General features: G+C 43.1%; 1 protein-coding gene across 5 annotated transcripts in view; it reads left to right on the top strand.

Moving 5' to 3' along the window:
* Positions 1–20,629, top strand: part of mapre2 (microtubule-associated protein, RP/EB family, member 2) — a 72,729-nt gene that overhangs the window by 30,654 nt on the left and 21,446 nt on the right. For all 5 annotated transcript variants that reach the window (XM_063063212.1, XM_063063203.1, XM_063063196.1 and 2 more), the window contains exon 2: positions 1,759–1,886. In XM_063063212.1, the coding sequence (XP_062919282.1) occupies positions 1,766–1,886 (121 nt within the window). In that variant the 5' untranslated portion in view covers positions 1,759–1,765. The remainder of the gene's footprint in view (positions 1–1,758; positions 1,887–20,629) is intronic.

Below are 20,629 nucleotides of genomic sequence, written 5' to 3' on the forward strand. Positions count from 1 at the left end.
AAAATAGCTTGTGATATTTAATTCTGAACAACGTCAGGTGATGCATTTTGGAATGACCTGTAAAGCTTGGGATAAAGACAATGGATCTTGGGAAGTACAGAATGACTTTGAGAATGCACATTGAAGGACTCCTGGAAGCAGCACAACAGGATAAGATAGCCTTGAAGTTATACGAGTTACTTGTCTTTATTGTCACTGGCATAAAGTATAAGAACAAGATTGAGGTACCAGTATTAAAAAATGTTGAACAACCCCCATCTGGAGTACCGTGTACAATTCTGGTTGCATTGCAGTCTAGGAAGGATGGCAGGATATATAGTAGGTGCTATTTAGGTCATCATGGTGATGACAAGTACAAGTATGTTGACTTAAAAGTAGAGCCTGGATAGATTGTGTTCCCTTTGTTTGTACTGGAGTAGGCTGAGGGGGACTTGACTGGTATGTACAAAACAGAGAGAACTGATTAGGACAATAATTTAGGTAAGGGGAAGAAATTTTTGGAATAAGTTTTTCACCCAGAGGGTATCTGAAATTTGGGATTTGCCTGTATGTGTCCCCATGGAAAGATTGGTTGCTCATTCCCACTTGCCTCCTTTTAAACTGGGAATTAATAGTTTTGGATTTGTTTTTAAAACAACTTTTTTCAAGCTTGTAATCTTTCCTCTGGGCATTCCTTGAGTTGGTTTTCTAATGATGACCAACATCACTGGAAGTGATGATATTGAATATCAAAGCAAGCTCAGAAGGTCTGAGTAAGCTACTCCGGTGATTTTTTTTTAGTACTATTGCTCCCACTTCAAGTATCAAAATTAGCTCTTGGCCAAGGAGTTATTAATTCCATTAAAAATTAATGCTGAGTAAAACTCTTTGTAATCAGATTTCATGCCCGTGACATTAACCCCTATAACAAACCCATATCCACCTATGCACTTGCCAGCTTTTGCTCCACCCCTTCCATTCACCTGTTTATGCTAGCTGTCTCTCATTCTTTCCAGCCAAAGTGAAGAGTCTCAGCCAAAAAACATCGAATGCTCATTTCTCGGCTGCCTGACCTGCTGAAATCCTGCAGGGTGTTGCTACAAAAGCAAGATGCACCAGTTGTTGGAGATCTAAAATAAAAATACAGGTGTAATGGGCTTATCTGAAACTGATGATTTGAGTTTCCTTCAGTAAGTTAATCTGCCCAGTTTGAATGCGGAATTGGTGTTCTTCAATCTCTGATTTACTTTGGAAAAATGAAAGAGGTTGACAACAAAAGTAGTTGGAATGGGATGTGAAACTCAAGTTAAAGACACTTGAAGTTTTGAGTAGCATTCACACAGTGAAAGGAATTGATCATAGAATTGCATGTTTTTGTGCAAAATACTGCTGAAATTGTCTACTGTTCAATATTTGATTTTGGGTATTTTGAAGTTGTATTCATATTCATTGGTGAAAAAGTAATGAATTGGTAATGATGCTCTTGTAAGGATATTTAATGGATTTAATCAAACTTTATTTCCTGTTTTAAAATTGGTTTGTTGCTTTTGAAAATGTAACATTAATAAAATTTTGTTTTTAACTAGGTGTTTTTTTTTGTAAAAATTCTATTCATTGCTTCTTCATCATTGGTGTTACAGTAAAATATTGGTGTAGTAGTGGCAAACTATCTCATTTTCCAATTAGTGTTGCACCTTGACAATGAAGGCAAAGTAAATATTTTGAATACTGATAACAGACCAAATATGTTTTAAAATTTATTTTGTTTTTATTTTCCAGCTGGGGAATGGCTGTTAATGTTTATTCAACATCAGTAACCAGTGAGAATATGAGCCGGCATGACATCATGGCCTGGATTAATGATACTGTGTGTTTAAACTATACAAAGATTGAGCAGCTTTGTTCAGGTAAGAATGCTTAGAGTTGACTTAAAACAAAATTATTTTGTTTCAGATAGTATTGGCAGAAAACTTCACTTGTAAGGGCAGTTAAGTATGGATTGTAACATGTATTTTATAGATGACATTCCCTTTTGTATTATCATGTGTCCATGAATTCCTCCAGAACTACTGAGACTCGTACCAAAGTGCTGGATGTTTGAAGTAGAAGGTTATACTCTTGAATATTGTTTGTAAGCTTGATGCTCTTGTTTTGATATATGTTCACCTCAAATTGTGTATTGGTATGTACAACAATAAAAGCACAAAATTCAAGAACCTGATAGACTGATGTTTGGTTTCACACTTACTGCCAGGAGAGGAATTTGAATTCCATCTGTTCTTCAGAATTTTCAACTCCTTCAGGGACAAAATGAACAAGCTTATTGTAGTCGTTGGAAATTATCCATCCACACTGGAGCTGTTAAGAGGCATTCAGATAAGGCAGGGGTCCCCAACCTTCTTTGCACCGTGGACCGGTTTCATATTGACAATATTCTTGCGGACCAGCTGACCCGGGAGGGCGGTGGGGGGGGCGGTGGGTGGTGTTAATCACGACCGGAATATAGGTGATAAGTCAATAGCATCATAACATTTTAAGTAACATTTGGATATTAAACACACAGCGCATATTTTCCCCATATGAACATATAAAATCATTGCAACACACCAATATCGCTGAATCAGTGCAAGCCCTGGGCTTGTTTTCCTGCAACAAGACGGTCCCATCGAGAGGTGAGGGGAGACAGCGATACTCAAAGGGGGTTCCTTATGTCCATTTGGGGGGGTAGGGTTGCCAATGGACAAGAGTAGCAGTCAAATACGTTGAGTTTACCCCAAGGAAGACTACAATGACCATGAAGCCTTGCGCGGGCACCAGTGCGCATGCGTATCTTGTGCATCCGTGTATGTGCCGATTTTTTTTTTCTCTACAAATGGTTTTTGGCGATTCTGTTCGGCGGGGATGGGGGGGTGTTAATCACGACCGGAATATAGGTGATAAGTGGCTAATACACTCAGTTTCGTTTCTAAAAGGCTTTATCTGACGAATTTAATATTAAACACACAGCGCATATTTTCCTCACATGAATATAGCGGTAAGTCAATTATCAGGGGAGGTTAGGGGAGCTTGAAGTAAGTGTTGAACAAACTTCCAGTAGAACTGGTAGAGGCAGGTTTGATATTATCATTTAAAGTAAAATTGAATGGGTATATGGACAGGAAAGGAATGGAGGGTTATGGGCTGAGTGCAGGTCGGTGGGACTAGGTGAGAGTAGCGTTCGGCACGGACTAGAAGGGCAGAGATGGCCTGTTTCCGTGCTGTAATTGTTATATGGTTATATAAGTCAATAGCATCATAACATTTTCAGTAACGTTTGGATTTTAAACACACAGCACATATTTTCCGCGTATAAACATATAAAATCACTGCAACACACCAATATCGCTGAATCAGTGGGAGCCCTGGGCTTGTTTCCCTGCAACGAGACGGTGCCATTGAGGGGTGATGAGAGACAGCGATACTCGAAGGGGGTTCCTTATGTCCAGTCTATTCTGCAATTTAGTTTTCATTGCATTCGTCGCAGAGATATGTTGGAAATGGAAGCAACTTTTTCAGTGCTTTCGTGGCTATCTCAGGATATTTAGCCTTGACTTTGATCCAGAATGCCAGCAGAGATGTTATGTCAAACATACTTTTCAGCCCACCGTCATTTGCAAGCTCGAGGAGTTGATCTCCTTCCCGCGCTGACATGGATGATGCGCAGGTAATGACCTCGTGTGCGTTCAAGCTCAACAGTGGGTGTGACAGGGAATGAGGAAAGGTGCAGCTGACTCATATCGCCAAATCATATCGTTTCCTCGCGGCCCGGTAGCAGATGCTTTGCGGCCCGGTGGTTGGGGACCGCTGAGATAAGGCAACGGGTTGATCATTTTGGAAAAAAACATTTAGCTCTTCATCATGTAAGGTTTGCAAGTGTAGCATAAAAATGGCGCAATAGATTTGTCAAGAAATGTGTAATTATTATATATTTTGCTAGGGATTGAATAATGCTGAAAATAAAATCATGGCATAGATTGTGTGCTGAATTACTGATATATTAAAATTCTAATTGTTAAGAACAATTGAATAGTTTGTGTACCTGAAGCATGCTTCTAAAATTCTGATCTAGATCCACAGGACAAAGGCACACAAACATGGACACTATTTGCCATGAACTGTGATGTCGTACAGTTAAGTGCTATTATTGATGTGGTAGGGTAATGTAATGGGTGACAGATGACACATATTGTTTATTATAGAAACAGTTCTACATAATTCAAATACACAGTCACTGAGTTCTGCCCACTTTAGGAGATGGTGTCTGACATAATGACATCAGTGTAAGGTGGCTGTTTTTGATTTGTTCGTAATGGAAGCAAGGGCTGCGCCTTTCATTAAGCACGTAAAGTGCATGTTTTATTCACAAATTCTGGCAATATAATTTCCTCATTGTATATCCAGAAATTCTGGAGATTAGGGTGTTAATTTTGAGTTCAAAGTAAATTTATTATCAAAGTGCGTATATGCAACCCTGAGATTCATTTTATTTTGGGTATATTCAATAAATCCATAATAGAATAATAACCATAACAGAATCAATGAAAGACTGCATCAACTTGGGTGTTAAACCCAGTGTGCAAAAGACAAACTGCAAATACAGAAAGAAAGAATAATACTAAATAGGCAATAAATGTCGAGAAAAGGAGATGAGGAGTCCTTGAAAGTGAGTCCATCGGTTGTGGGAAGATTACAATGATAGGGCAAATGAAGTGATTACCCTTTGGTTCAAGAGCCTGATGATTGAGGGGTAATAACTGTTCCTGAAACTGGTGGTGTGAGTCCTCTACTACCTGTACTCCCGTACTACCTTTGCGATATCAGCAGCAAGAAGAGAGCATGTCCTGGGTAGTGGGGGGTGTCCCTGATGATAGATGCTGCTTTCCTGTGACAGCATTTTGTTTATGAGGAGAGATCAACTTGCCTGGGACTACTCACTGGAATTCAGGAGAATGAGAGGAGATCTTGTAGAAACATAAAATTATGGAAGATAAATAAGAAATAAAGGCAAGGATATTGCATTCACTGGTGAGAGAGTCTAGAACTTAGCCTCAAGATTCAAGGGAATAGATTTAGGACATATAAGAGTCTGGTGTTTTTTTTTCTCTCCAGAACAGTGAATCTGGAACTGAGTTATCGCGTAGATAGATTTCAAAATTCAGAATCAAGCTTATTATCACTGACACATGTCATGAAATTTGTTTTGCAGTAGCAGTGTAGTGCACAGAAAAAATGACTTATAATAAGAAATATTTTTAAAAATGAAAAAAAGCAAAATGGTGAAGTCCTTTCATGGATCTTTCATATAGCTGATGGTGGAGAAGAGGCTGTTCCAAAAACAGTAAGTGTGCTTCTTCAGGCCTCTGCACCCTCTCCCTGATGGTAGTAATGAGAAGAGGGCACGCCTGAAATGGTGTGGGTCCTTAATGATCGATGACATCTTGAGGTGTCATCTTTTAAAATGTACTCAATGATAGGGATGTTTGTGCCCATGATGGAGTTGGTTGTTTCTACGACCATCTGCACCTTCTTCAATCTTGTGCATTGTAGCCTTCATATCCAAGCAATGATGCAGCCAGAATGCACTCCACTGTACACGTGTAGAAATTGGCTAGCATCTTTGACATATGAAATTCCCTCAAACTCCTAATGAAATATAGCATGACTTCTTTGTGATTGCAATTTCCTTCTGCCTTAATTGCAAAGGATATTTCATGATCTCATCATGCATCTCCCCCACTCTCCCCATTTCCATCTGAAGTACTGTTGTGCACTTTCTACGTTCATCAAAGGACTGGCTTGATTGTAGTTGCCTATACTTGTTGTGTGCTAATTTTTTTTCCCACAAAACTTCAATAATCTTGGTCATAAAGATTATTTAATCTTGGTATCATCTTCGTTTCATCCTTGCCATCCATGCTGTCTCTGGACCCTTGCTAACTTTTTTCTTAAACAGCTCCACCTTGTCAAATATTTTACTTGTAAGCATCTAGTCCCAATCTACTTGCACCAGGTCCTTTCTAAAGGTATCCATCCCTTCTCTTCCTCCTTCTCCTCACAACCCCCAACCAACTATCAAGCCTGAATTTCTTGTCCTGAATGCTAAGCTGGCACCTTATCCTTAACTAAATCACATTTCCATGATTGCACCATAAAGTTCAAAGTACATTTTATTGAAATGTGTATACTTATACAACTTTGCAATTCATCCCCTTACAGGCAGCCATGAAACAAAGAATCTGAATAGAACCTATTTAAAAACAAAAGAAGATTGTGAACACACCCTGTGTGCAGAGAGAGCAAAAAACAAATCATGTAAACAATAAAAGCAAGCAACAGCTAGACAGAACCGAAGTCAAAATAAATGTACCTTGAATTCACAATGCCAGGCATCACTTCAGCTGATCTAGGCATCCAGTCTAACAGTCTAACACAGATTCAAGCAAACCTCACAGAGCAGTGAGCTGAATCGGCCTGTCTCTTACCTTAGACTTTGACCATCTCAATCTGGCCTAGTGCTTAAATTGTCCAAATCTTGGATCATTCCTTGCACTCAAACTCTGACTTTGATACAGCCAGTTCCCGACCCTTACAGCTCAGCTCTTAAATTGATCAAACCTCGGATCTCTCCTTGGCCCTGATTGATTTACACAACCTTTACAATTCATACTTTATTCCATTTATATGTTATTGAGCACAGGTCTTGATACTGCAGTTGGCGGTGTTGAGTTTTGTAGCTTTCTTTGTATCTCAGTCATTTTGCTGCTAGCTGTCTAGTAAATTGAATTGTTCACATTGCTCTGTGATGTTGGAGACCTTGGAAGTGGCTTGAAATAGGTCACACGCATGCAACTTCTGCCTGAAGATAGCTATAAACCTCTTAACTTGAATTTGCACATACTGGGCTGAACAGTGTCCTCTTGTGTTGCAAATTTTTTGATTCTGGGGCTCAATTATTGAGGAAAGGCAGATGCATAACGTTTCTTATAAGACCATAAGACATCAGAGGAGAATTAAACCATTCAACCAATCGAGTCTGCTGCACCATTCCATAATGGCTGATCTATTATCCTTCTCAAACACATTCTCCTGCTTCCTCCCTGTAACCTTTGATGCCCTGATGAATCAAGAACCCATCAACCGCCACTTTAAATATAAGAAATGACTTTGCCTCCACAGCCATCTGTGGCAATGAATTTCACAGATTCACCACTCTCTAGCTGAAGAAGTTCCTCCTTATCTCTGTTGTAAAGGGACGTCCCTCTACTCTGAGGCTGTGCCCTCTGATCCTAGATTCTCCCTATAGGGAACATCCTCTCCACATCCATTCAATCTAGGCCTTTCAATATTCGGTACATATTTCATGAGATTCCCCCCACCCTCATTCTGAACTCCAGAGAGTATGCTCCTTGTGCATCAACCCGTTCATTCCTAGAATCATTCTTATCCCTCCCGGACCCTCTCCAAAGCCACTGCAACTTTTCTTTGATAAGGAGCTTAAAACCTTTTAATAGTCCTTGTATGGTTTGAACAGTACATTTCAAGCCTCAGCATTGCATCTTGGCTTTCATATTGTCGTCCTCTTGAAATGAATGCTAACATTGCATTTTCCTTCCTTACCACAGACTTAACTGACAAGTTAAAACCATAAGTACAGGAGCAGGATTAGACCAATTGGCCCATCGAGTATGCTCTGCCATTTCATCATGGCTGATCCAATTTTCCTCTCAGCCCCAATCTTTGCCTTCTCCCTGTATCTCTTCATGCACTGACCAATCAAGAATCTATCAACCTCTGCCTGAAATATACATAAATATTTGGACTTCACAGTTGCATGGGGCAATGAATTTCCACAGATTCACCACTCTGGCTAAAGAAATTGCTCCTCATCAGCCCTTCTATTCTGAGGCTGTGTCCTCTGCTCTTTGACTGTCCCACCATATGATATATCCTCGTCACATCCACTCTATCAATGCCTTTCACCATTCGATAGGTTTTAATAAGGTCACCCCTATTAACCTTCAGGGAATTCTGCTCAAGGAATTCCAAGTCCCTTTGCACCTCTGATTTCTGGATTTTCTCCCTGTTTAGAGAATAGTGTGCACCTTTATTCCTTCTACCAAAGTGCATGCCATACATTTCCCTTCATTTTATGCCACCTGCCACTTCCTTTCCCATTCTCCCAATCTTCTAAGACCTTCTGCAGACTCACTACTTCCTCAACACTACCTGCCCCTCCATCTTTCTTTGTATTTTCTGGAAGCTTGGCCAGAAAACCATCAAATTTGTCATCCAAATCGTTGACCTATAATATGAAAAGAAGCAGTCCCAGCACTGACCACTGCGGAACACTACTAGTCACTGGAGCCAACCAGGAAAGGCCATGTTTATTCCCACTCTTTGCCTCCTGCCAGTCAGCCAATCTTCCATCCATGCTGGTATCCATTCAGGCTAACTGGCCTATAATTTCCTTTCTTTTGCCTTCCTCCCTCGTTTAAAAAGTGGAGTGACATTTGCAATTTTCTAGTCATCTGGAACCACTTTAGAATCTACTGATTCTTGAAAGATCACTACTAATGTCTCCAGAATCTTTTCAGCTACTTCCTTCAGGACCCTGGGGATGTAGTTCATCTGGTCCAGGTGACATATCTACCTTCAGACCTTTCAGCTTCCCAAGCACCTTCTCCTGGTGCAAAATACTACTTAAGTTCCTCTGCAGTTTCTGTGTCCCCCATTGCTACTACTTCTACCAGTATCATTTTCCAGTGGTCTGATATCCACTCTCACCTCTCTGTTACTCTCTATATATCTGGAAAGGCTTTTGGTATCCCCTTTTATATTATTGGCTAGCTTTCCTTCGTATTTCATCTTTTCTCTCTGGCATTTTTAGTTGCCATCTGCTTGTTTTTAAAAGCCCAATCCTCTATCTCTGCACAAACTAGAGAAAATCTGCAGATGCTGGAAATCCGAGCAACACACACAAAATGCTGGAGGAACTCAGCAGGCCAGGCAGCATCTTGGAAAAGAGTACAGTTGACATTTCGGCCCAATAGTGTGTTCCTCTATCTCTATTATACTTTTATGCTCTCTTTGACTTCACTTGTCAGCCATGATTGCTTCATCCTCCCTTTAGAATACTGCTATTTTGGGATGTATCTGTCTATGCCTTCTACACTGCTCTCAAAAACTCCTGTCATTGCTGTTCTGCTGTCATCCCTGCTAGTGTCCTTCTCCAATCAACTTTTGGCCAGCTTCCCTCTTATACCCTGTAATTTCCTTGACTCCACTATCATACTGTTGCATCTGACTTTATCTTTTCTCTCTCAAACTGCAGGATGAACTCTATCATATTATGATCACTGCCTTTGAAGGGTTCCTTTATCTTTAGCTTCCTAGTGAAATTTGATTCGTTACACAACACCCAATCCAGAATTGCTTTTCCCTTAGTGGGCTTAACCACAAGCGACTCTTAAAAACCCATCTCATAGGCATTCTACAATTCTGTCTCTTAGGATCCAGCACCAATCTGATTTTCCCAATCTACTTGTATATTGAAATTTTTCATCAACTATAGTAACATTCTCATTGTTTAATTTCCCATCCACAAATAATGACTGCATATTTATTCAGTGATAGAATAGTTTGTGCCATGGAACATCGAATGACGTTCTTGTTTTTTTTGGTTGAGTTTTTTGTGCTCAAAAGTAGATCTGTAGATGTTGTCTACATGAATTTTAGTTCATCCATTAAGGTGCATGGGATCCATGGTGAACTGGTCATTTCTATTCAGAACTGGCTTGCCGGTAGATGACAGAGGCAGTGGTTGAAGGGACTTATTCTAGCTGGAGGTCTGTGATTAGTGGCTTTTGCTGGAATTTGTACTCTGCTGTTTGTGATGTATATAAATGACCTGTAGGAAAATGTACATGGGTGGATAAGTAAGTTTGGAGATGATGCAAAGATTGGTGGCATTGTGGATAGCTTAGAAGGCTGGCAGAGAATGCTGCAAGAGATGGATCAGTGGCAGGTGGAGTTAACCTGGCCCAATGTGAAATGTTGCACCTTGGTCGGTCAAATGTAAAAAGACAGTACAATGTTAAGTGCAAGGCAGTGTTGATGAGCAGAGGGATCTTGGGGTCCAAGTTCAGAGCTCCCTGAAAGTGGCTACACAGGTTGATAGGGTGGTTAAGAATGCATATGGTATGCTATCCATTATTAGTCAAGGCATTGAATTCAAAAGTCAGGAAGTTGTGTTGCAACTTTATAAAACTTGTTAAGTTTCGAGACTCAAGATTGTTTAATGTCATTTCCAGTACAAGTGTAAAGGAGACCAAAGTAATTGTTACACCAGATCTGATGCATCACAAAGAAAGCATAAGATTAAAAAGTATGAGTAAAAAAAAAACAACAGCTTGTATACATATTTGATTGTATGTTCATTAAGTGACGCTCAGCATAAGAGTGTCTGTACATAAGTGACTGGCAGGAAATGATAAAGTAGTGATGGTAAGGAAGTGTGGATGTGTGAGGGAGTGGGAGTGGAAGTGTTTATCAGCCTTACTGCTTGGGGTAAGTAACTGTTTTTGAGGCTGGTGCTGGGTATGCATTGGGGAGTTTTAACTACCCATTGTAGACCCTGTCTGCCACAGTGCAGTTTGTGTACCATACAATGAAGCAGCATGATAAGATGCTTGCTACTGCATATCTGTAGAATGACATGAGTATAGATGTACACAGTCCAGTTCTCTTCAGCCTTCTCAAAGTAGAGGTGTTAATAAGAGTTTTCCTGATTATGTAGAATGTGTTCTGAGAACAGGAGAGGTTGTGCGAGATGTATACTCCTAGGAGTTTTAAACTGCCTGCTGTTTCCATTGCATTGCTGCCAATGTAAGGAAGGGTGTGAGTACTACTGCTGGGACCCCTGTCTCCCCTTCCCCCACCACCATTCTGCAATTCTGTCTCTCTCGGGTCCCACCGCCAGCTCTTAGGTGTTCGGAGACTCCACATTCCTCTCACCCCACCATTCCCGAGCACCCCAAACCTCCCTTCTTAGACACTACCAACCCCCCCCCCCCCCACCGATCCCAGCTCTTATCTGGTCCGGCTCTTCACCATTCCCTCTCTGAGGCAGAACATTCTGAGATCCTCACCTTGTCCTCCTGTGCCCACAGCTTAGCGAATTGCATGCCCACCATGACGCTGAGCTTTTTTTCTGCCGCCTCTGTCTCCGAGCGTACTACTTTGGCAAGGACTCTCCACCCTGCACCGATGACCCCTTCTCCCCAGTTCAACCCTCCTCCTCTTCCTGGACACGACGCCCTCGTCTTCTGCCTGCTTTGGAGCTTTTCACTGCCAACTGCCGATGGGACATCAACTGTCTAGTTTTCAATACTCCCCTCTCCAATTCTAACCTCACCCCTTCCAAACACTCTGCTCTCCACTCCCTCCACACTGATCCTAACCTCACCATCAAACCCACAGAAAAAGGGGTGCTGTAGTAGTCTGACAGACTGACCTCTATCTTGCTGAGGCCCAGTGACAACTCTCAGACAGCTCCTCTTACTTACCCTTGAACAGGATCGCACTAAGGAGCACCAGGCCATTGTCTCCCACACCATCACTGACCTTATTGATTCTGGGGATCTCCCATCCACTGCCACCAAATTCACAGTTCCCGCACCTCCCGTTTCTACCTCCTAGCCAAGATCCACAAACCTGCTTGTCTTCGGAACGCTCTGCTCTCCGCTCCCTCCGCACTAATCCTAACATTATTATTAAACCCGCTGATAAGGGGGGTGCTGTTGTAGTCTGGCGTACTGACCTCTACCTTGCCGAGGCACAGCGACAACTCGCGGATACCTCCTCTTATTTACCCCTTGATCGTGACCCCACTAAGGAGCACCAGGCCATTGTCTCCCACACTATCAACGACTTTATCCGCTCAGGGGATCTCCCATCCACTGCTACCAACCTTATAGTTCCCACACCCCGCACTTCCCGTTTCTACCTCCTACCCAAGATCCACAAACCTACCTGTCCTGGCCGACCTATTGTCTCAGCTTGCTCCTGCCCCACCGAACTCGTTTCTGCATACCTCGACACTGTTTTATCACCCCTTGTTCAATCCCTTCCGACCTATGTTCGTGACACTTCTCACGCTCTTAAACTTTTCGATGATTTTAAGTTCCCTGGCCCCCACCGCTTTATTTTCACCTTGGATGTCCAGTTCCTATATACTTCCATCCCCCATCAGGAAGGTCTCAAAGCTCTACGCTTCTTTTTGGATTCCAGACCTAATCAGTTCCCCTCTACCACCACTCTGCTCCGTCTAGCAGAATTAGTCCTTACTCTTAATAATTTCTCCTTTTGCTCCTCCCATTTCCTCCAAACTAAAGGTGTAGCTATGGGCACCCGTATGGGTCCTAGCTATGCCTGCCTTTTTGTTGGGTTTGTGGAACAATCTATGTTCCGTGCCTATTCTGGTATCTGTCCCCCACTTTTCCTTCGCTACATCGACGACTGCATTGGCGCTGCTTCCTGCACGCATGCAGAACTCGTTAACTTTATTAACTTTGCCTCCAACTTTCACCCTGCCCTCAAGTTTACCTGGTCCATTTCTGACACCTCCCTCCCCTTTCTAGATCTTTCTGTCTCTGTCTCTGGAGACAGCTTATCCACTGATGTCTACTATAAGCCTACTGACTCTCACAACTATCTGGACTATTCCTCTTCTCACCCTGTCTCTTGCAAAAACGCCATCCCCTTCTCGCAATTCCTCCGTCTCCGCCGCATCTGCTCTCAGGATGAGGCTTTTCATTCTAGGACGAGGGAGATGTCTTCATTTTTTAAAGAAAGGGGCTTCCCTTCCTCCACTATCAACTCTGCTCTTAAACGCATCTCCCCCATTTCACGTACATCTGCTCTCACTCCATCCTCCCACCACCCCACTAGGAATAGGGTTCCCCTGGTCCTCACCTACCACCCCACCAGCCTCCGGGTCCAACATATTATTCTCCGTAACTTCCGCCACCTCCAACGGGATCCCACCACTAAGCATATCTTTCCCTCCCCGCCTCTCTCTGCATTCCGCAGGGATCGCTCCCTACACAACTCCCTTGTCCATTCGTCCCCCCCATCCCTCCCCACTGATCTCCCTCCTGGCACTTATCCGTGTAAGCGGAACAAGTGCTACACATGCCCTTACACTTCCTCCCTTACCACCATTCAGGGCCCCAAACAGTCCTTCCAGGTGAGGCATCACTTCACCTGTGAGTCGACTGGGGTGATATACTGCGTCCGGTGCTCCCGATGTGGCCTTTTATATATTGGTGAGACCCGACGCAGACTGGGAGACCGCTTTGCTGAACATCTATGCTCTGTCCGCCAGAGAAAGCAGGATCTCCCAGTGGCCATACATTTTAATTCCACATCCCATTCCCATTCTGACATGTCTATCCACGGCCTCCTCTACTGTAAAGATGAAGCCACACTCAGGTTGGAGGAACAACACCTTATATTCCGTCTGGGTAGCCTCCAACCTGATGGCATGAACATTGACTTCTCTAACTTCTGCTAGGCCCCACCTCCCCCTCGTACCCCATCTGTTACTCTTTTTAATGCACACATTCTTTCTCTCACTCTCCTTTTTCTCCCTCTGTCCCTCTGAATATACCTCTTGCCCATCCTCTGGGTCACCCCCCCCCCGTCTTTCTTCCCGGACCTCCTGTCCCATGATCCTCTCGTATCCCCTTCTGCCTATCACCTGTCCAGCTCTCGGCTCCATCCCTCCCCCTCCTGTCTTCTCCTATCATTTTGCATCTCCCCCTCCCCCTCCAGCTTTCAAATCCCTTACTCACTCTTCCTTCAGTTAGTCCTGACGAAGGGTCTCGGCCTGAAACGTCGACTGCGCCTCTTCCTATAGATGCTGCCTGGCCTGCTGCGTTCACCAGCAACTTTGATGTATGTTGCTTGAATTTCCAGCATCTGCAGAATTCCTGTTGTCCAGGTAGACCCATTGTTTCAGCTTGTTTCTGCCCCAGTAGACCCAACTGCATATCTCGACTCTGTTTTATTCCCCCGCCCCCCCAATTCAGTCCATTCCCACCTACATTCATGGCACTTCACGTGCTCTGGATCTTTTCAGTGATTTTGGGTTCCCTGGCCCCCATCATATTTTCACTGTGGATGTCCAATCCCTATACAGCTCCATCCTCTAAAAGGAAGGCCTGAAAGGCTCTGTTTCTTTTTGGTCACGAGACTCAACCAGCTCCCCTCCCCACCACTCTCCTCTGTCTAGCAGAACTTGTCCTTATTCTTAATAACTTCTCCTTCGGCTCCTCCCATTTCCTTTGAACAAAAGGTGTATCCATGGGCACTCGCATGGGCACCAGCTAAGCCAATCTGTTTGTCAGCTACGTGGAGCAGTCTAAGTTCCAAACCTACACTAGTATCACTCCCCTACTTTTCCTACACTTCATCGACGACTGCATTGGTGCTGCTTCTTGCACCCATGTGGAGTTCATCAACTTTGCTTCCAGGTTCCACCCTGCCCTCAAATTTACCTGGTCCATTTCCGACACCTCCCTCCCCTTTCTTGATCTTACTGTCTCTATCTCTAGAGTCAGCTTATCTACTGATGTCTATTATAAGCCCACGGGCTCTCAAAGCTACCTGGACTATACCTCTTCCCACCCTTTTATTTGTAAAAACGCCATCCTCTTCTCTCAGTTCCTCTGTCTCCGTCGCATCTGCTCTCAGGATACTAGAATGAAGGAGATATCCTCTGTTTTCAAAAAAGGGGGCTTCCCTTCCTCTACAATCAACACTGCCCTCAACCGCATCTTCATTTCACACACAGCTGCTCTTACTGCATCCTCTCGCCACCCTACCAGGGATAGAATTCCTGTTGTCCTCACTGACCGCCCCACCAGCCTCAATGTCCAGCACATAATTCTCTGCAACTTCCCCCAATATAAGCGGTTGAATCCTTTTAAATTTTAGAATCATTTGGTGGGACAATATATACAGCTGCAGGCTGTATTGAATAAGTCTTAACTTGTCAGTTGGGTAGTGGCTTGTCTCAAACATCAAAGTTCAAAGTAAATTTATTATCAAAGTATATATATGATACAAAAGACTACCCTGAGACTCATTTCTTGCAGGCATTCACAGTAGAACAAAGAAATACAATAGCATCAGTGGAAAACTAAAACAGACTGACAAGCAACCAAAGTGCAAAAGACCAAGTGGAAAGTACAAAAGAGAACTAATAAGAAATAATATTAAGAACATAAGTTGTAGTGTTCTTGAAAGTGAGTCCATAGGTTGTGTTCAGTGATCAGTTCAGTGTTGTGATGAGTATACTTTTCCACGCTGTTTAGGGAGTCTGATGGTTGAAGGGTTAATAACTGTTCCTGAACCTGGTGGTATGGGACCCAAGTCTCCTGTGCGATGGTAGCAGTGAGAACAGAGCATGGCCTGGATGGTGGGGATTCATGATGTCAGATGCTGTTTTTTTTACGGCAGCACTCTTTTTTGTAGATGTGCTAAATGGTGGGGAGTACTTTTTTTTTCTGTGAACAAGGCTGTATCCACCACTATTTATAGGCTTACCTGTTCTTGGGCACAAGTGATTTCATACCAGGTCATGATGCAACCTGTCAGATTCCAGTCTACTGTGCATCTGCAGAAGTTTAAAGTTTTAGATGACATGCCTAATTTGTGTAAACATTTGAAGATGCCTACTGGGAGAGAACGTTGGGGAACCTAGGATCAGAGAGCACAGCCTCAGAGGTGAGGGGTGCTTAAGAATATGGGCCATCCTATCAGAAGAAAAGGCTGGGGGAGTGGGATTTTTTGTGCCTGACACTGGTGGGAGTCTTGGACTTTGTTCGGTGGGAGATGACGAGAGAAGACACTGGAGAGAACTGGTTGTAGGATTCAATCTGGATTGGACAGTGATTCAGTGGAGCAAGGTGTGGGCGTCAACTGGGGATTAGTGAATATGACTTTTGGAAGATTTGAATGTTTAATTATAATGGACCCTTTTTGTTTTCTCTTCTAACTCTTTAGTTAATATTCATAAATGTACTCCTTTTAATTGTATGCCATAAATGATCTGTTATTTTCTGCGACAAGCTGTAACGGCAGCAAATCAAAACAGCATTCACACAAACCAGGGCTTGCTGGGCGAGACATCCCAATCTTACGGATTTGGCAGGACCGGAGTGTATATATCCTAGATATACGAGGCTGGAAAAAGGTGGATTTCTCAACGATGAGTTGGGAGACTGCCGGTGAGGGATAATTAGCGGTTTCCTGAGATGCCTGAGAAGAAAGGGGGTTTCATCTTATCCCTTTATATAGTGTTTTTTAAGTTGCCTTCTGTTGAATTTTAAAGGCTTCCCAATCATCCACTCACTTTTGCTGCCTTATATGCCCTTTCCTTGGCTTTTATGCAGCCTTTAACATCCCTTGTCAGCAACAGGTTGCCTACCCCTGCCATTTGAGAACTGTTTCCTCTGTGGGTCAAATCTATCCTGCACCTTGAGTGAACTATTTCCAGTAACTTCAGTCATCTCTGCTCTGCTGTCATTACCGCCAATAAACTCCTCCAATCCACCTGGGCAAGCTCCTCTCTCGTGCCTCTGTAATTCCCTTTATTCCATTGCAATACTAATACATGTGACTTGTGCATCTCCCTCTCAAATTGCAGTATAAATTCAACCATATTATGATATCTGCCTAAGGGTTCCTTTACATAAAGCTCCCTAATAAGAAATGGGTTATTACACAACATCCAATCTAAGATAGCCTTTCCCCAAGTAGGTTCAAGCACAAGCTGCTCGTCAGAAGCCATCTTGTAGCATTCAACAAATTCCCTCTCTTGTGATCTGACACCAACCTGATTTTGCCAGTCCCCGTGCACATTGAAGTCCCCCATTACAATTATGACATTGCCATTATGACGTGACTTTTCCAGCTCCTTTACAGACTCAATCTTGGCTACTGTTTGGAGGTCCATATATGATTCCTATAATAGTTTCTTTTATCCTTGTAGTTTCTTAACTCCACCCACAAAGATTGAACATTCGCTGACCCTATGTCACCGCTTTCTAAAGATGTAATTCCATCTCTTTCCAACAGAACTGCACTACTGCCTCTGCCTTCCTGGCTGTTCGTTCGATACAAGGTATATCCTTTGATGTTTAGCTCCCAACTATGGCATTCTTTCAGCCACATCTCAGTGATGCCATAATGTCATACCAACCAATGTCTAATTGCGCCATGACTTTATCCACCTCATTCCGAATGCTATGCGCATTTAAATATAGCACCTTCAGTCCTGCATTCTTTGCCCTTTTGAATTTTGCCTCTGTGGTACATTTTAACTCCTTGCTCTGTCTGCATTCACACACTAACGTTGGCTTGTCCTTCCTTGCATTGATGTTACATCCATCATCTACTTGTAAACCTGCTGGCTCATCCTCAGTTCTATCATACTGGTTCCTATACCCGTGCCATATTAGTTTAAACCACTCTCAACAGCTCTAGTAAATTTTCCCACAAGAATATTGGTCCTCAAGTGCAACCCATACCTTTTGTATAGATCCCTCCTGCCCCAGAAGAAGTCACAATTTTGGATCAGTACTTGGAGCTATGATTTTGTAGCCATTACCGAGACTTGGATGGCTCTGGAGCAGGAATAGTTACTTAGAGTACCAGGCTTCAGATGTTTCAGAAAGTACAGAGAGGGAGGCAAAAGAGGTGGGGGCGTGGCACTGTTGATCAGAGATAGTATCATGGCTGCAGAAAAGGAGGAAGTCATGAAAGGACTGTTTACTGAGTCTCTGTGGGTGGAAGTTAGAAACAGGGAGGGGTCAATAACTCAACTGGGTGTTTTTTATAGACCACCCAATAGTAACAGGACATCAAGGAGCAGATAGGGAGACAGATTCTGGAAAGGTGTATTGTTGTGGTGGGACTTTTTAATTCCCCAAATATTGATTGGCATCTTCCGAAAGCACGGGGTTTAGATGGGTGGAGTTTGTTAGGTATGTTCAGGAAGGTTTCCTGACACAATTTGTAGATAAGCCAACAAGAGGAGAGGCTGACTTGATCTGGTATTGGGAAATAAACCTGGTCACGTGTCAGATCTCTCAGTGGGAGAGCATTTTGGAGATAATGATCACAATTTTATCTCCTTTACCATTGTGTTTGAGAGGGATAAGAACAGACAAGTTAGGAAAGAGTTTAATTGGAGTAAGGGAAAATATAAGGATATCAGGCAGGAACTTGGAAGCATAAATCGGGAACAGATGTTCACAGGGAAATGTGACAAATGTTCAGGGGATATTTGAGTGGTGTTCTGCATAGGTGCATTCCAATGAGACAGGGAAAGGATGGTAGGGTACAGGAACTGTGGTGTACAAAGGCTGTTGAAAACCTAGTCAGGAAGAAAAGAAAAGCTTACGAAAGGTTCAAAAAACTAGGTAATGATAGAGATCCAGAAGATTATAAGGCTAGCAGGGAGGAGCTTAAGGATGAAATTAGGAGAGCCAGAAGGGATCATGAGAAGGCCTTGGCGAGCAGGATTAAGGAAAACCCCAGGACATTCTATAAGTATGAGCAAGAGGATAAGACGTGAGAGAATAGGACCAATCAAATGTGACAGTGGAAAAATGTGTATGGAACCGGAGGAGATAGCTGAGGTACTTAATGAATACTTTGCTTCAGTATTCACTATGGAAAAGGATCTTGGCGATGGTAGGGATGACTTGCAGCAAATTGAAAAGCTTGAGCATATAGACATTAAGAAAGAGGATGTGCTGGAGCTTTTGGAAAGCAGCAAGTTGGATAAGTCTCTGGGACTGGACAAGATGTACCGGAAGCTACTGTGGGAGGCGAGGGGGGAGATTGCTGAGCGTCTGGCAGTGATCTTTGCATCATTAATGGGGACAGGAGAGGTTCCGGAGGATTGGAGGGCTGCAGATGTTGCTTATTCAAGAAAGGGAGTGGAGATAGCCCAGGAAATTATAGGCCAGTGTGTCTTACTTCACTGGTTGGTAAGTTGATGGAAAAGATCTTGAGAGGCAGGATTTGTGAACATTTGGAGAGGCATAATATGATTAGGAATAGTCAGCATGGCTTTGTCAAAGGTAGGTCGTGCCTTACGAGCCTGACTGAACTAAACACATTGATGAAGGAAGAGCAGTAGGTGTAGTGTATATGGATTTCAGCAAGGCATTTGATAAGGTACCCCATGCAAGGCTTATTGGGAAAGTAAGGAGGCATGGGATCCATGAGGACCTTGCTTTGTGGATTCAGAATTGACTTGCCCACAGAAGGCAAAGAGTGGTTGTAGACAGGTCATATTCTGCATGGAAGTTGGTGACCAGTGGTGTGCCTCAGGGTTCTGTTCTGGGACCCCCTTCTCTTTGTGAGTTTTGTAAATGACCTGGATGAAGAAGTAAAGGAATGGGTTAGTAAATTTGCTGATGACACAAAGATTGGGGGTGTTGTGGAGAGTGTGGAGGGCTGTCAGAGGTTACAGCGGAACATCGAGAGGATGCAAAACTGGGCTGAGAAGTGGCAGATAGATTTCAACCCAGATATGAGAATAGGTTGAGTGAACTTGGCTTTTTCTCCTTGGAACGACAGAGGATGAGAGGTGATCTGATAGAGGTGTATAAGATGATGAGAGGCATTGATCGTGTGGATAGTCAGAGGCTTTTCCTAGGGTTGAAATGGCTATCACGAGAGGGCACAGTTTAAGGTGCTTGGAAGAAGGTACAGAGGAGATGACAGGGGTAGGTTTTTTTATGCAGAGAGTGGTGAGTGCGTGGAATAGGCTGCCGATGACAGTGGTGGAGGCGGATACAATAAGGTTTTTTAAGAGTCTCCTGGGTAAGTATATGGAGCTTAGAAGAAATGAGGGCTATGGGTAACCCTAGGTAATTTCTAAGGTAAATACATGCTCAGCACAGCATTGTGGGCTGAAGGGTCTGTATTGTGCTGTAGGTTTTCTATGTTTCGAAGTCGAAATCTGAATCTTCAGCCATGTATTTATTTGCCACCTCATTCTATTCCTGTCCTCACTGTCTCGTGGCTCAGGCAGAAATCCCGAGATTACTACCCTTGAGGTCCTGCTTCTTGGCTTCCTTCCGAACTCCCTGTATTCTTTTTTTTTTCAGGATCTCCTTCCTTTTTCTACCTATGTTGTTGGTACCAACATGACTTCTGGCTGCTCACCCTCCCTTTTCAGGATATTGTGGATGCGTTCAGAAACATTTCAGGCCCTGGCACCTGTGAGGCAAACTACCATCCGTGTTTATTTTTTGCATCCACAGTCATTGGTAGTGATCCTTTAAAAGTCCCCTTCATCCCCACCAGTCAGCCAATCTTCTATCCATGCTAGTAATTTGCCCTGAACATTGTTTTGCACTTTTGTTTAGCAGCTTTGTGTGTGGCACTTTGCCAAAGACCTTCTGACAATCCAAGTAATGTCCACCTACTTTCCTTTGTCTGGTCTGTTTGATACCTGAATGAATTCTAACTGATTCAGAATCAGAATCAGCTTTATTACCTCCGGCATGTGATGTGAAATTTGTTAACT

This window comes from Mobula hypostoma, chromosome 1, assembly GCF_963921235.1.
Source record: "Mobula hypostoma chromosome 1, sMobHyp1.1, whole genome shotgun sequence".
In the NCBI taxonomy this organism is placed as follows: Eukaryota; Metazoa; Chordata; class Chondrichthyes; order Myliobatiformes; family Myliobatidae; genus Mobula; species Mobula hypostoma.